The following is a 17,616-nucleotide window of genomic DNA, read 5'->3' as shown; positions in this document are numbered from 1 at the left end:
ACAAATAATGTTTTATAACTCACTCTTTTTAGGATTTGAGCCAAATTACGCTGTTTTTGGTGACTGTCGCTTTAAATTCAAATGAGGTGCTCTTTTTAAAAAAGGGCGGAGCTATAAACACCTGTGTCTCGGGATAGTGGCAGATTCGAAACTCTAATGGCAGACGGCTGCTTCTCACTCAGGGCTGTTTATGCAAATGAGGGAGAGATGGTCACTAATGGGCGGGGCTTTCCCCGTCTGATGACACGTACAAAGGGAGAATGTCAATCAAAGTGTTTCTGCAGACTGTTTACATCAAGTCTGATTATAAACAACAGAATTAACTCATTTTTATCATCAGTGGCTGGATATATTCACTCACTGCTGACACACAAGTGTGATTAAACTCCTTATAAATGTCATTTTTGCATAATAGGTCCCCTTTAATATGCAACTTCATGCAAAATAAAGCAGCAAAACCATTTCTAAGTGTTCTCACACCTTTTCAAGCACTAACTAAGTGCATTTTCAGACATTTTACAAGTGTAAAACATTAATACAGAAGAGTTACAAGCAAACAGCACATCAGCATCTCCTCTGCCAAACATCAGGTTCCTCAGACCAGGAGAAGGGGGGCAGACTACAGGTACAGAGAGAACAAGGTGCCTGGAAAGGGGTGGGAGATGTGCATTGACTTGGACTCTCAACTCATCTTTCCAACTGAGATAATAGCACAGCAATATCTCAGCAGGGTCGGTCATGTTTTTGGGTCCCCTTGAAACATTTCCGTTGTGTAGCGTGGATATTTGCAAGTGTTGAGACCGATTTGCTGAGCGTTTCTTCAGTTGTGTTGTGAGAATCTGCAACCCGTGTGCTGTCAAATTGATGAAGATCGTTTCTTTATTTGCTTTCCTATCGCACCTTCTCGGCCACCGTAAGATTTATTTCATTTTAATTAAATTGATAATAATTATTAATCATTTAGTAAGATGAATTATTACAAAGGCAGCACAATTACACTTCTAAGTGCCTTTACAGTGTATACACTTATTAAAAGTACACAAAAGGTTTACAAATAAACTACAACGATATCTCCACTACAGTAAAACAACGCTCTCCTAGTCTTGAAATTGAGCTGTTTTTACCTCCATGAGCAGCCAGAAAAGATCCAGCAGTTGCTGTATGAGAGGATGTTCATCGACAGATCCTCCACCCTCCAGAATACTCAGCAGAAAGTTCATCAGCACGTCCTCCACCAGATACACTTTACACTAAACACACAGACAAAATCACACCAGCAAATCAAGCACTTCATCACGTAAACACACTGATTTTTTTGTCTATTTACAGTGATTTGGTTACCATGAGAGGCGCAAAGTGGTTGAATATGTGAGCGAGAGTGACCAGGATTGTGGGATCTCCGTGAAGCTGCCAGACGCTGCTGTCTTTCTCCACAAGCTTCTCCTCCTGATCAAAACACAATCTCGGTTTTTCTGCCTTAAAGTGACGACAGGTTACATTTCTGTGGAGGAGCTGTCTGCTATTTTAGGGTCAAGAAGTGTACCTGCGTGTCGATGGAGGTGGACAGGACTGTCTTGAGGTATCCCAGAAGCCTGTGGGCTTTGATGAGGTCAGCTGTTGGTGGGCTCTGTAGAGGAAGGTAGCCTTCCACAGGGTACGTGAGGGACTGATGGGTTAAGGACTTGATGGGTTTGTGTTTTGCGCTTTAAGATTTACTTGAGGGGGGAAAGTGCAGTTAAGTTCAACTTTATTTATCATCATTTACAAGCATTTATGTGTGTTTATTTTGTATCTGCGTTTCCAATAGAAATATTTTATTATGTTACTAATACATCTATAAATTCAATCCAATAATAAACATATTTCTACATTTACTGTGGTATCTTGTATATAAATTAAGTTAAGCTCTACTTGCAATAAATATTAAATATTATTATTATAATATTATTAAAAATATTTTACACAGTTTATGCAATATTATAATAAATAAAAGGTATTATAATACTATTAAAAAATTATATACAATGAATTATACAATGAATTATAATAAATAAATAGTATTATAATATTATTATTAATATTTATACAAAATTAATACAATATTATTATAATAACTAAATAGTATTTTAAATTATTATAAATATTTATACACAATTAATACAATATTATTATAATAAATAAATAGTATTATAATATTATTATTAATATTTATACACAATTAATACAATATTATTATAATAACTAAATAGTATTTTAAATTATTATAAATATTTATACACAATTAATTCAATATTATTATAATAAATAAATAGTATAATATTATTAAAAATATTAATACACAATTAACACAATATTATTATAATATATAAATAGTATTATAATATTATTATTAATATTTAAACACAATTAACACAATATTATTATAATAAATAAATAGTATTATAATATTATTATTAATATTTAAACACAATTAATACAATATTATTATAATAAATAAATAGTATTATAATATTATTATTAATATTTATACACAATTAATACAATATTATTATAATAAATAAATAGTATTATAATATTATTATTAATATTTAAACACAATTAATACAATATTATAATAATAAATAAATAGTATTATATTATTATTAAAAATATTAATACAATTAACACAATATTATTAAATTAAATAAATAGCATTATAATATTCTTAAAAATATTAATACACAATTAACACAATATTATTATAATAAATAAATAATATTATAATATTATTAAAAATATTTATACACAATTAATACAATATTATTATAATATATACATCATTAAATAAACATAAAAAATTCTATAAAATTATACACACACACACACACACACACACGTTTATGTATAAATCTATATATAAAATGTAATAAATGTATTCATTTAAATATGCATTCACAGACACTTATTTTCTGTTTTATCAGCTTCACAGAAAATTTTGAAATAAGTTTTAAAAAATAATTACTATGTTTAAAACCCTACACAATTATATACACCTTAAATATCTGTACTTCTGGTATTAATCGTGGAATTATACTACATCTTCAATCCTATCTTATAATATATTTAAGCAGTTAGAGTTCCTAGTAAAATAAGCAGAAATATATTTAATAATTTAGTGTCATATAAATTACATATGTGATTCGTTTATTTTGAATACTTACAAGAAATGTTTGTTTTATTAAATATACAGACATAAATATGGAGGCCTGATTAATCAAAAATACATGAAAAAAGTCAAAAAGATCAAACTTATAATTAATAGATACTACTACTATAATAGATACTATTAATAGATACTACTACTACTACTACTACTACTACAATTATTACTACTACTGTTACTACTACTACGACTACTACTACTATTACTGCTACTATTACTACAGCTACTATTACTACTACTATTACTACTAGTATTGCTGCTACTACTACTACTACTACTACTACTACTACTACTGCTATTACTACTACTACTATCTCTACTATTACTACTACTACTATTACTACTGTTACTATTACTAGTACTACTACTACTACTACTACTACTACTACTATTGCTATTACTACTACTACTATCTCTTCTATTACTACTTCTACTACTAATATTACTACTACTACCATTACTATTCTTACCGCTATTAATATTACCACTACTATTACTACTACTACTAATATTACTACTGCTACTACTATTATTACTACTACCGCTACTTTTACTACTACTACTACTACTGTTACTATCACTACTACTATTACTATTACTACTACTACTAATATTACTACTACTACTATTATTACTACTACCGCTACTTTTACTACTACTACTACTACTACTACTACTACTGTTACTATCACTACTACTATTACTATTACTACTACTACTACTATTATTACTACTACCGCTACTATTACTACTACTACTGTTACTATCACTACTACTATTACTATTACTACTACTACTACTATTATTACTACTACCGCTACTTTTACTACTACTACTGTTACTATCACTACTACTATTACTATTACTACTACTACTACTATTAATACTACTACTGCTACTTTTACTACTACTACTGTTACTATCACTACTACTATTACTATTACTACTACTACTACTATTATTACTACTACCGCTACTATTACTACTACTACTGTTACTATCACTACTACTATTACTATTACTACTACTACTACTATTATTACTACTACCGCTACTTTTACTACTACTACTGTTACTATCACTACTACTATTACTTTTACTACTACTACTACTACTATTATTACTACTACCGCTACTTTTACTACTACTACTGTTACTATCACTACTACTATTACTATTACTACTACTACTAATATTACTATTACTGCTACTATTACTACTTCTACTACTACTATTACCACTACTACCATTACTATTTTTACTACTATTACTACTACTACTATTACCACTGCTACTATTACTACTACTACTACTACTACTACCATTACTATTCTTACTATTATTACTACTACTACTATTACCACTGCTACTACTACTACCACTACTACTACTACTACTACTACTACCATTACTATTCTTACTATTATTACTACTACTACTATTACCACTGCTACTACTACTACTACTATCACTACTACTACTACTACTACTACTACCATTACTATTCTTACTACTATTACTACTATTACTATTACCACTTCTATTATTATTATTATTATTATTATTATTATTATTATTATTATTATAGTTTTGGAATATAAACTTTGTCTATTCTTAAAAATAAGCCGGCATGAACTGATTTAAAAAACATTGCTTTATTATATGATTAATTGATGATATACTGCACATTTATCCTATGATTAATTTACTCCTTATCTAATCCTACTAATATTAAGCACACGTTTATATAACAACTTATTTTAAATAACACACATAAGTTGCAGTTTTACATTTATAAACTTAATTTTCTCTAAAATACACAATTTATTACAAAACACACAACTGTTTTGTCAGTCGTTCATGACATTAAACCACATGAATATGCATGCAGATGGTGAGGATATCTGAGAGGACGGCTGCCGAAGTTAAAAGCTACGGACTCTTTGAAGGAAAGACTGATGGCAGGGAAGTATGCAACCCCCGGGCCCGTCTTAATATTGCTGAACGCAACACCGAGAGACTGTCCATTTCTAAAGAGAATAACCACATATTACTATTAGACACATTTTAATTCAGGTGAACAAATGACTTATTGTCCATCAATAACTCTTGCTTACACACCACAGTTTCAATGGGAGCCAGTATAACTATACTTACAGACAAAACGTAATGGTTCCCTCATCCAGATCTATCAGACAGCTGACGATATCCCCAGCAGCCCACGACTAAACACAAGCAAATCAACAGAACACACTGATGAATAACGAGAGTCATTATAAGGACTTTACTATTATCAATCAGCCCCTAACGAGTCCCTGTTGTGCCATTTTTAGGTTCCAAGGTCATCCAAGGTCAAAAACACTTTCACTTTATTATAATATGTATTTCAGCATTAGCTCTGTTCTCACAGTGTTTGGCAGAGATTTAAGGTTTCTGTCTCTCTAAACCCCGCCTTTCTGAGAGTCTACGATACTCTGATTGGGCAGACGATTTTACTGTGCTCCAATTGGTCAGATAACCCTATTCTGCTCTGCACGGTTTGTTGTGATGGGTCAGATGAGTCAACTCTGCTTTAATTGGTCAGATAGCCTTCCTTTGCTCTGACTGGTCAGATGACCCTACTCTACTCTGATAGGTCAGATGACAAATCTCTGTGCTCTGATTGGTCAGATGACCCTACTTTGCTCTGATTGGTCAGATCCCAAATATCTTCTCTGATTGGTCAGATGAACCTACTCTGATTGATCAGATGACAAATCTCTGTGCTCTGATTGGTCAGATGACCCTACTTTGCTCTGATTGGTCAGATCCCAAATCTCTTCTCTGGTTGGTCAGATGCGACAGCCTGTTGTGATTAATCAAATGACCATACTCGTCTCCGTTTGGTCAGGTGAACCTGTGTGTAGTAATAGGTCAGAGTACCCTCCTCTACTCTGACTGGTTAGATGAAACAGCCTGTTGTGATTGGTCAGATGAGTCTGCTCTGATTGGACAGATATTCCTATTTTGCTCTGATTGGTCAGATTAATCCGTAGTAATTGGTCAGATGGCTCTATTATGCTCTGATTGGTCAGATGACGCTTCTCTGCTCTGCTCTGATTGGTTAGATAATCCTGCTTCGCTCTGATTGGTCAGATGATCCTACTCGCTCTGATTTGTCAGATGACCCTGCTCTACTCTGCACGGATTGGTTAGATGTTTCTACTCTGCTCTGATTGGTCATATGATCCTACTCTGCTCTGATTGGTCAGATGATTCTACTCTGCTCTCATTGGTCAGATGACCCTGCTCTATTCTGCTCTGATTGGTTAGATGATCCTACTCTGCTCTGATTGGTCAGATGACCCTGCTCTACTCTGCTTTGATTGGTCAGATGATCCTGCTCTACTCTGCTCTGATTGGTTAGATGATGCTACTCTGCTCTGATTGGTCAAATGACCCTGCTCTACTCTGCACGGATTGGTCAGATGATTCTACTCTGCTCTGATTGGTTAGATGACCATGCTCTTTTCTGATTAGTCAGATGATCCTACTCTGCTCTGATTGGTTAGATGACCCTGTTTTACTCTGCTCTGATAGGTCAGATAAACATGCCTGTACTTAATGGTCAATGGATCTACTCTGCTCTGATTGGTCAGATGAACCTACTCTTCTCTGATTGATCAGGTGACCCTGCTCTACTCTCCTCTGATTGAACAAATGACCCTACTCTGCTCTGATTGGTCAGATGACCCTACTCTCCTCTGATTGAACAAATGACCCTACTCTGCTCTGATTGGTCAGATGACCCTACTCTCCTCTGATTGAACAAATGACCCTACTCTGCTCTGATTGGTCAGATGACCCTACTCTCCTCTGATTGAACAAATGACCCTACTCTGCTCTGATTGGTCAGATGACCCTACTCTCTTCTGATTGAACAAATGACCCTACTCTGCTCTGATTGGTCAGATGACCCTACTCTGCTCTGATTGAACAAATGACCCTACTCTGCTCTGATTGGTCAGATGACCCTACTCTCCTCTGATTGAACAAATGACCCTACTCTGCTCTGATTGGTCAGATGACCCTACTCTCCTCGATTGAACAAATTACCCTACTCTGCTCTGATTGGTCAGATGACCCTACTCTGCTCTGATTGGTCAGATGACCCTACTCTGCTCTGATTGGTCAGATGACCCTACTCTCCTCTGATTGAACAAATGACCCTACTCTGCTCTGATTGGTCAGATGACCCTACTCTGCTCTGATTGGTCAGATGACACTACTCTGCTCTGATTGGTCAGATGACCCTACTCTGCTCTAATTGGTCAGATGACCCTACTCTGCTCTGATTGGTCAGATAAACCTTTCTTTCATAATTGGTCAGATGACACTACTTCAACAGAACACAATGCTCATTTCAATCTAAATGTAAGCTCTTAGATGAGTCAGTTTTAACATTTGAGTTAGAGCCTTTATCCTGTTAAACCGCAGGTAAATTAAACATGCCTTTAGAGCACTGAGCCTACTACAGCATACAGTACACAGTGATCAGGGGTGTCCAGTGAAGACCACAGACTAACCTCATGCACATTTGACAAGTGTGCAAATTACAAACTTGCACAGGTTTGCACAGGTAGTCCAGAATCACTTCTTTCATTTAGAAAACAACTTCGACTCAACGACGTTAAAGAAACAGACCATGAACACACCACCAAGGTCGACCAAACTCGCCCTCTGAATCAAGCATGACCCCTGTGTTAACAGACTGCAGTAAGCTCTGTGTGTTTTCACCTTGCCATAGTTGGTGGTTGTCACATTCCACTTGCGGACTCTGTTTCCATCATAGGCGTACGAGTCTGGCGTGTCCCCAACACCTTCCTGAAGACATACAGAACAAACGTGGTTCGCATTTGTCATTAATTCACTCTCAAACCATTTTCACCAATAGATTAAGCCAAGCCCAAGACTTTATAATAGGATTTTGGAGGGCAGAGCGAACAATCGTCGTGTAATCATCAACGTGATTTCTGGGACTTGGAAAGTTTCCCATAAGAGTTAGCTGACTATTAGAGTGAATATCCAATTTGTACAGCTCTGCATTTCAGAATTGACCTCTGAATGATGCGGTTACCGCAGTTTTGAGCTCAAATGGAGGTTTGTACCTCTTGGTTGAATCTGCAGTTTAGTGTGCACCATCCGATCTGCATTAGGCCTTGGGATGAGATGAGAACTTCGTACACCCATTTCCCTAAAAACAATTAGAAGCATTAAAAAAAGTGACATTTGGTTTGTATTTACTCCAAATAAATAACAATTTGAAACTTCCATGTTGCTTTTTTGTTACTGAAAGGTTACCTTTATAAACGCACGTGGTGGCTCTGATGGAGCTGAAGTTACTGTGGCCGATGACCTTGAAACCAGCGATAAAAACAAAATATATGAGCATATTTAACAGTAAACATTGGTTTTGAAATGCAAACTATGGCAATGTGCTTTCATAACACTCATTTCTGGCAATTCTGATAACATTTAAAGGGCCATGAAACCTCCCTGTCTCTGCAGGATGTTTTCACACATCTAGTTTGGAAAAAGTCAGGAAAGTGGGTGTGTCCAGCTCTGTTTAGGTGGGAGTGTCGGGGGAGGGAAAGAGGGAAGTTTTTGCATAAAAATGGGAGTTTCCGTGTGAGCACACACTGATTTTCATAGACAAAACAAACACAGACGCAGGGGAGAAAGACAGCGACTGTGTTTACATGGACATCAGTAATCAAATTATTTGCCATTATTTTGAATTATTTGAATTCATTTGTCGACTTTAACTGCAGTTTGGCACTTTCACTTTCATTCAGAAACATTTCATGCATGCCCCCCGTGACAAACGATATTGGATGTGAGGATGAACTGCTGAATGAATACACTTTAATATAATAACTATAATGAATACATGCAAGTATCTAATCGCTGTGATGCAGCTTCAAATATTAGTTTCAAACCGGAAGAACGAATTTGCTCAAAATAACACAAAAACAACCAATTTTCACTATTTTGTGAAATATATGCGTCCTAAAAGTGTTTTTAGCAGCGTGGGACACATTTATGACTGTCAACAGCTCAAACAAATGGGTTTTGGTTTTTCGTGACCCTTTAAAGATGACTTGACAGTTCAAAACTGTATTTTTTCTTGTAAACCAATACAAAACAAAAAAGTCTGATGCATAATGCTAGAAAAGGCTTAAATTATGTACACAGATATGCTAGCTGAAGTGTTAAAATATAATAGCAAAATAAATCATGTTAAACCATGCACAAAACCTGTTAACAATGTGCTTAAAAATGCACGCAGTGTGCTAAATCATGCTAGCGACATGCCTGGAAATTGCTAAATCATCTCAACAATACAATAAGACAGTGTTTCTCAACCATATTCCTGGAGGACCACCAGCTCTGCACATTTTCCATGTCTCCTTAACCAAACACACCTGATTCAGATCAACAGCTCATTAGCCAGACACTTAAAGACCAGTAAAAGATGTGACAGACAAATGAGGCGTCCAAAACATGCAGTGCTGGTGTTCCTCTAGAAACGTGGTTGAGAAACACTGTAACAAGGCATGCTAATCATGTGCCAAGTAATCCAAGCACATAGGAAACATCATAACAACAAGCTAGCTGTGTGATAAATCATATTAAAAACATGTGTTAAACATGTTAACAGTGTGCAATCATGCTTGAAACATGTTAGCAATATAGTGGTAGCATGCTAATAACAGGTTAGCGGTATTTAATCCTCTTAGCAATATGGTAAATTGATATGCGCCAACTTGTTAATAACATGTTACCTGTGTGCTAAATTAAGCTAGAAACATTAGCTGTGTGTTTAAACATGCTAGCAGTGTGCTAAATCAAGCTAGCAACATGCCTTGAAACTTGTCAGTAGTGTGTTAAACCATGTTAGCATTATAATAATGAGTGTTAATCATGGGTAAAGTCATCCAAGCAGATAAGAAACACCCTAACATGTTAGCTGTGTGGTAAATAATGTTAGAAACATGCACGCAATGTGTTAAACATGATAACAGTGTTTAATCATGCTTGAAACATGTTTGCAATATAGTGGTAGCATGCTAATAACAGGTTAGCGGTATTTAATCCTCTTAGCAATATGGTAAATTGATATGCACCAACTTGTTAATAACATGTTACCTGTGTGCTAAATTAAAGCTAGAAACATTAGCTGTGTGTTTAAACATGCTAGCAGTGTGCTAAATCAAGCTAGCAACATGCCTAGAAACTTGTCAGTAGTGTGCTAAACCGTGTTAGCATTATAATAATGAGTGTTAATCATGTGTAAAGTCATCCAAGCAGATAAGAAACACCCTAACAACAAGTTAGCTGTGTGGTAAATGATGTTAGAAACATGCAAGCAATGTGTTAAACATAACAGTGTGCAATCATGCTTGAAACATGTTCGCAATATAGTGGTAGCATGCTATTAACAGGTTAGCAGTATTTAATCCTCTTAGCAATATGGTAAATTGATATATGCCAACTTGTTAATAACATGTTACCTGTGTGCTAAATTAAGTTAGAAACATTAGCCGAGTGTTTAAATTTAGCTAGCAGTGTGCTAAATCATGCTAAAAACCTGTAAATAATGCTAATTCCTGCTAAAACATGCTAATAATGTTATTAGGCATATTATTTTGAAACATACTGACTGTTATTATTTCCCTTATTGTACAACGGTCATCTCTATATGGTTTCTATTGTAATTTCTTTGTTGTTATTGTTATTAAATATGGTTAGTTTTCCTAAAACATGTTACTCGCATAATAAACTATGCTAGACAGAAGATGACATCTTAAAACATCCTAGAAACATGCTAACATGCTAACACATACACATTTTTAGCTATTCTAAACTTTAAGGCTAGGCTATTTCCAAGCAAAAGTCAATGATTGTCAACAAACTTTGCGATCCAGTTACTCGAAAGCTCAAAATTGCATGTATTTGTGTATGGAACGCATTAAAAAAGTATTTTATATGTGGTTGTCAACTTCTCACCCCCAAAAGGTCATCATCAACAAATAACAGGCCTTCAAACCCACTGCTGTGATCCAGGACAACAGTTGAAGGTCCAAGGCTGCCTTCTGTCGGATCTGTTCAGAAAAGAAAGACATAAAGCTGTCCATATGAATACACATGAACCAATCTACTAAAATGAGTGAATTAATATGCAGCTTACAGACATCACTGTAGCAATCTATGCATAGATATTTGAAGCTAACGGCCATGTGATCATTACGAATACAGAACAATGAGTAAATATTACACTAACTAAGTGTTTAGGTTTCTACGTTATAGATAAACATGTAAATAGTTCAGAATTAGTGTTATCAGTGTATTTATAAGTGGATTCTGGACCTCTGACGTCTTCAGTGACATTATCTTCAGCCAGCAGCTTCTCCAGGTGAGCTCCAAGATCCTGTAACGTCAAAGTTTTCCTAGAGCGAAAAGACACACCGCATGACAGTGGTTAAGCTGGTCCTCACAGTACACTCACACAACAAGGGTTGCCAGATTATACCCGATGATGATGGATTCATCTAAAAAATGAATATCATTGACTTGTTCATTCATAAAGACGATAAAAGTGGAGTGTAAAGATGCCGAGATAGGGCTGCACAATATATAGTTTCAGCATAAATATCACAATATTTACAACATGTAAATATGTTATTAACATCGTTAGCATGTTTTAGCATGTTAGTAGCATGCTGCAAGCATGATATAGCACATTGCAAACATCTTACTAAGACTATTTAACATGTTGCTATTATGTTTTATCCCACCGATAACTAATTGTAGAACTTTGGTATCACGCTTTAACAAGCTAGCACGCTATTGTGATTTAACATTTTTTTAACTCATTGCTAACATGCTAATTGTTAGGCTTTGCAAGTGAGTAATGTTTTTAATTTCATGTTAGCAACTATGTGATGTTACTAACACTTGTTATTATGTTGTTAGCATTTTTAACTCATTGCTAACAGAGCCTTGTTACTTGTTAGGCTTTGAGAAATGTGTTTCACTTGATGCTAGCATGTTAATAACACTGCTAGCATGTTTTAGTCTGTCTATGTCGCGTTTCAAACATATTTTAAACACTTTTTTACATTCTATCATGGTTTATCACACTGACTACTATCATGCTAACAAACCGCTGATATGATTTAGCAAGTTGTTAACCTTTTTAACTTACTGCTAACATGCCCTAGCATTTATATTTGGCTGTTTGGATTTCTCAAGCTAACATAAACATTAATGTCGTGACAAACCCATTAAAAGGCACCGCTCAGATTCCCTCTAAGCTAAACATCTGAGCATTAATTCACATTAGGTGTCACATGGCAGCAGTGTGGCTTTAAACAGTGGTGACAGATGGCCATCGCTGCGTTTGTTTGTGACAACCGATGATCATATGTAAACACATCAGCCGCTCTCTGAGTGTCAGCTTTCTCTCATGTCCCATCATGCTCTATGTATAGATCAGCTCCAGTAACCAGACACTGGCTGGAAGGGAGAGCGCGGGACAGGGCGAACGTGGGACTCCCACACGACCCACATTTAAACAACTCTTAACCAAACCACGAATTCATTAAACTTCAGTGCTGTGTGCTTTTTTAAAATCAGTCAAACAGATTTAGCTACTTATGAAAGGCATCAAATGTTGATGACTCATCCTGCACTGCACAGATTTTCTCCAATCAGATGCTGCCTAGAATAAGAAGCCCCTCCCCCTGTAACCACCTGCATCAACTGCCATAAAGTAAATAATAAAATCACAGTCAATTGTAAAATACCCAGTTGTGTTGTTCGTACGGTGCACAATGTGTCTGGACCCAGGGGCGCCGCTAGGGGGGGAGGTCGAGTTAGGACGATTCTAAGGGCCCGTACATTTAGGGGGCCCCCAGATACATTATCAAGGGCCCGCTCCCCCCCCCCCCCATCCGCTTAATCACACCCCCCCCCCCCCCCCCGCGCTTTTCGCTTTCAACCGTGATCACCCCTCCACACCCCTGCCCCCCTTTTCACTTTCAACCATGATCACCCTTTGCTGTGACACTCATATATTTAACTCAGGTGCTGTCCATTTCTTCTGATCATCCTTGAGATGGTTCTACACCTTCATTTGAGTCCAGCTGTGTTTGATTATACTGATTGTACTTGATTACGAGCCACACACCTGTCTATATAAGACTTTACTGCTCACAATGCATGTCAGAGCCAATGACAATCATGAGGTCAAAGGAACTGCCTGAAGAGCTCAGAGACAGAATTGTGGCAGGGCACCAGATCTGGCCAAGGCTACAAAATCATTTCTGCTGCACTGAAGGTTCCTAAGAGCTCCATAATCCTTACACTGCTTCATATTCCCACGGCGCTGATATAATTTTAGCTTCTAGATTAAACGCAAATGTATATTAGCCCAACCTGTACGCTGCGGATGCCGGTCCCTGCTTACTGGAGGCGGGAAACACATGATGCAGATAGTCGCTCAGCAGCTTCTCATTGACGATACCTGAGAGATACAGCAAAAACAAATATGTGTATGATTTATTGATCAACTACTTATCTGTTGTATGTGTTCATAAGGAAATACCTGTGACTTTGGGTTTGTCTGTGTCTGAGGCCAGGCGATAGTTGCGTCGGGTCAGGGCTGTGCCTCCCTTTGAGCTCATTCTGCCACGGGACAGATCAAATCTGACACACAAACACACACAAACACACTGTGAAAAAATGTTGTGTTGGGACAACATGAAGGTATTAGGTTACCTTATTCATTTGACAAATTTAAGTTGATTGAACATAAAACACTTAAGTTATTCACAAAAAAAATCAAGAATTGAGTTGTTTCAGCTTATTTTAAGCAGTTTGGACAAACAGCAGACATACATTTATATATATATATATATATATATATGTATTTTTTTTTCCTTTTAGGGTTTTCTTTTACCTTTTACTGGGATAGGATAGTGGAGGACAGACAGGAAAGTATTGGTAGCAGAGAGAGGGGAAGGGTCGGCATAGGACCTCGAGCCGGGAATCGAACTCTGGTCGCCGTGAGCACCATGGTGCTATATGTCAGCGCACTTAACCACTAGGCTATTGGCGCCAACAGCAGACATAATTACCTAAATTATTCATTTAATAAATGCACTGTAATATGCAGTATCCATATTTTATGTGTTTTCCATTCATTTACGGTTGTGAATTGTACTACGAGATGTTGATCTCTGCTGTGTCGACTTCTAATGAGGAAAAATTCAACTCTATAGTTTAACAAAGTGACTTTTATTTACATTTTAGTAATAATATTATGCATAAGAAATAATATCTAGACAAATAAGTCTGTAAAATAACAAAATGTGCTGCACGAGGCTATTGTAACATAATATACGACACCAACCCAAACAATATAGCACTTTATACTATTAATAGCGTTAATAAAAGTCATTTTTAAGGTTAAAAGTTGTTGGAAGAAAGATTGAGATCCCATAATGCAATTCAAAAGCAGAAATAAAATAAAAAATAAAAACATGAATCACAAAATATGGAAAACTGCGAATTAACAGATATTTTATAGTGCGTATAATATTAATATCACACAATAATTAAGGCGTGAGGCGTCAATCGGCATCTAATCGGTGAGAAATAGACGGAGTTACTCAATAACTGAATTTAAAGCACACAACATAAGGTTATGAACAATTGCGACAATTGTGAGTTAGTTATCATAAATTACAAGTTAGCAACAATTACAAACTTGCAAGGCCACCCTTGCCAAAATAACAACTGTATAGCCTAAAGGTGTAGTCATATTAGCCAAATATTTGCAGGCAAAATGTTGTGAAGCTCAAACAGGCGTCAATTTCAAAACAAGAAGCTTTCTTTTGGTTAAAATCCACATTAGCACCTTGAATCTGTGGCGAAATCTATCTGAAGCACATAAAAAAGTGACCCAAAAACATAATAATAAGTTTAAATTTACAGAAATACAATTAAAAAAAATTAGATGAATAAAATTGGCTATAAAACCTGTTATTTTACTTTAGTTTATGTTTGTTTATTTTGTTTTTGTTTATTTGTTTAGTTTTTATTTTATTTTTAGGACGGCAACTGCCAAAACCTTTATCAAGTATTCAGTCGTTAGTTAAAGTTATTAGCATCTAATAACATTATAGTAACTAATAACCTTAACTTTTCTGATTTTGACTGTAATGAAATAATGTGCACCTTTTATAAAGCGGCTTCGAAACAATAATTATAGTGAAAAACGCTATACAAATAAACTGGAACTAAATTTAAGTTGTGTAACATTGCAATAAACTAAAATAAAATAAAAATCACAATAACAAAAAGTGTTTCAGTCAAAAATGACCAAACAGCACCAGAAGATTAAGCAAATAAATCCCCATCGATACACTGATGTTAACGAGAACCATTATTATAAACCGAGCAACACAATATAAACAATTAGCAATAATTAAACACAATTAAGATGCTAGTTTGATATCTGATGGATCATGTGACACTGAAAAGTGGAGAAATTATGCTGACAATTTAACTGTAAATCACAGGAATAAATTACATTTAAGCAAAGTCTGTAATAACATAATAATGACTGTTACCTTACATGTTAAGAACAAAAGCAGACCGCACCACAGTAATACCAAGGTGACATATCAAGTGACATGTCAAACCAATGCTAAACGCTTTATATATATATATATATATATATATATATATATATATATATATATATATATATATATATATATATATATATATATATATACACACACATTATGAGTGAAACCAAAACATGCTAGCCTAAATATTTATGCTAGGGCTATGTATTGTTATATGATGCCTTATATTTAAACAATTCCACTTCAATATTTAGTAGTCTGATAATGCTAATATAGATATAAAATAAAGAGTAATGCAAAGTAGACAACATATTGACAACAGAGATAAACTACAGTAAATCCCCCATAAACATCTGCAGTTTATATGTTTACATGCTATTGTTTTTAGCAAACATATACAAACATGCACACAATATAATCACTGTTAAGCCACTGTCCCGCTAACATAACAACTGTATACCATCAACAGCAGTATGTATAGATGTATAACCAATATAAATGCCGTTTAAGCACAGTCGAGGGTCTAAAATGTCCAGTATATATGCAATAAACACAATATTTAATGTGTTTCAGCCTCCGTGTTGAGCACATATGACAGCCAGGGCTGCTATGATAACACGCCACGCGTTATAAAGCGATATTAGCGCTTATAGCCTTTTTAATCCACCCTGAAGTACTCACTGGTTTGGTGTGTTGTGTTTATGTGTAATCAGCGGATTTTGTTATTTTCTTCTCTTTAAATGTGACTACTACAGTCTCTGCCTTTAACCATAGAAATAAAGTAAACAGAAGGGAGGCCGTTAAGTGTATGGAGTGCAAAAAAGGGCGGGGTTTCGTGGGTCGACGTCGTCTCTGATTGGACAAACGAGTTATGAGTTACAAAATTATTTTAGTTTATCATGATTACATAGTGTTTTTTCATCGTAGAGTCTCGTAGATTATTTCAAGCGTCGTTATTAATGTAAATAAAAAGTGTAAACGCTGCCGTTATCGGGTTTTCGGTAACGGCGTTTACGTGCGCTTTGTTACTTTTCTCAGCGATTTTCTAGATTGACCAATAAGAGATGCTTGTGCTAACTGCACCTTAAATTGATTTTGCTGTCAGATTTGAATTTATATCCTAAGCTGAAATGTTTGGATATATCAGATTCAAACGATAAAACAACACAACATTCAAATTTTTTCCATAACACAAAATACGTCGTGAGAAATTGAACATAATTCAGCAGCTGAAGCTGCATCATGAGCCATAAAGAGCCCCCTGCTGGAAATTAGCCGAGGAAACAAATTGTTTACGAGCATAAATGCCACTCACTTGCTAATAACACCGCTATGGAGCGTGTTTTGGGACAAATGCATTTAGATATAATGCGAGTCTTTAAATCCATAGAAGACCACTGGGCGACAAGCAGGGTTTGCTTACAGCTGATTTCTGTTTGCCCAGCAGGGGGCGTTTGAGGGCTAAGGAAATCTTCTAAACTACTTCGAAACGCCAGTCTGCTTAAATGTAGGCTATTTCTGATTAATCTTTAAATCGTCCGTGCCTAATATATAGATTAAACAAATGATACACATTTTTTTTTGTTTATAATAGTGATAAGCCATGGCGATTGGTCCACACAAAGCAGCGCTGACCAAAATAACAGATGTCACGTGACGCGTTAATCAGCATCTAATCTGTCAGAAGTAGACGAAGCTACTCAATAACTGGACATA

At 35.5% G+C, this 17,616-nt stretch overlaps 1 protein-coding gene across 1 annotated transcript in view; it reads right to left on the bottom strand.

The window, feature by feature from the left end:
* LOC130216459 (E3 ubiquitin-protein ligase RNF123) overlaps window positions 1-16,669 on the bottom strand; it is a 215,279-nt gene extending 198,610 nt beyond the window's left edge. The window contains exons 1-13 of the mRNA XM_056448353.1: window positions 16,582-16,669; window positions 13,851-13,951; window positions 13,682-13,769; window positions 11,612-11,691; window positions 11,252-11,346; window positions 8,543-8,597; window positions 8,350-8,435; window positions 7,979-8,065; window positions 5,360-5,427; window positions 5,107-5,232; window positions 1,544-1,658; window positions 1,342-1,446; window positions 1,125-1,250 (exon numbers count right to left, since the gene is read on the bottom strand). Coding sequence (XP_056304328.1) covers window positions 1,125-1,250; window positions 1,342-1,446; window positions 1,544-1,658; window positions 5,107-5,232; window positions 5,360-5,427; window positions 7,979-8,065; window positions 8,350-8,435; window positions 8,543-8,597; window positions 11,252-11,346; window positions 11,612-11,691; window positions 13,682-13,769; window positions 13,851-13,929 — 1,110 coding nt within the window. The 5' untranslated portion in view covers window positions 13,930-13,951; window positions 16,582-16,669. The remainder of the gene's footprint in view (window positions 1-1,124; window positions 1,251-1,341; window positions 1,447-1,543; window positions 1,659-5,106; window positions 5,233-5,359; window positions 5,428-7,978; window positions 8,066-8,349; window positions 8,436-8,542; window positions 8,598-11,251; window positions 11,347-11,611; window positions 11,692-13,681; window positions 13,770-13,850; window positions 13,952-16,581) is intronic.
* Window positions 16,670-17,616: the final 947 nt, after the last annotated feature.

This window comes from Danio aesculapii, chromosome 22 (genome assembly GCF_903798145.1).
Source record: "Danio aesculapii chromosome 22, fDanAes4.1, whole genome shotgun sequence".
Taxonomy (NCBI): domain Eukaryota; kingdom Metazoa; phylum Chordata; class Actinopteri; order Cypriniformes; family Danionidae; genus Danio; species Danio aesculapii.
This window is presented reverse-complemented; position numbering and strand designations above follow the sequence as displayed.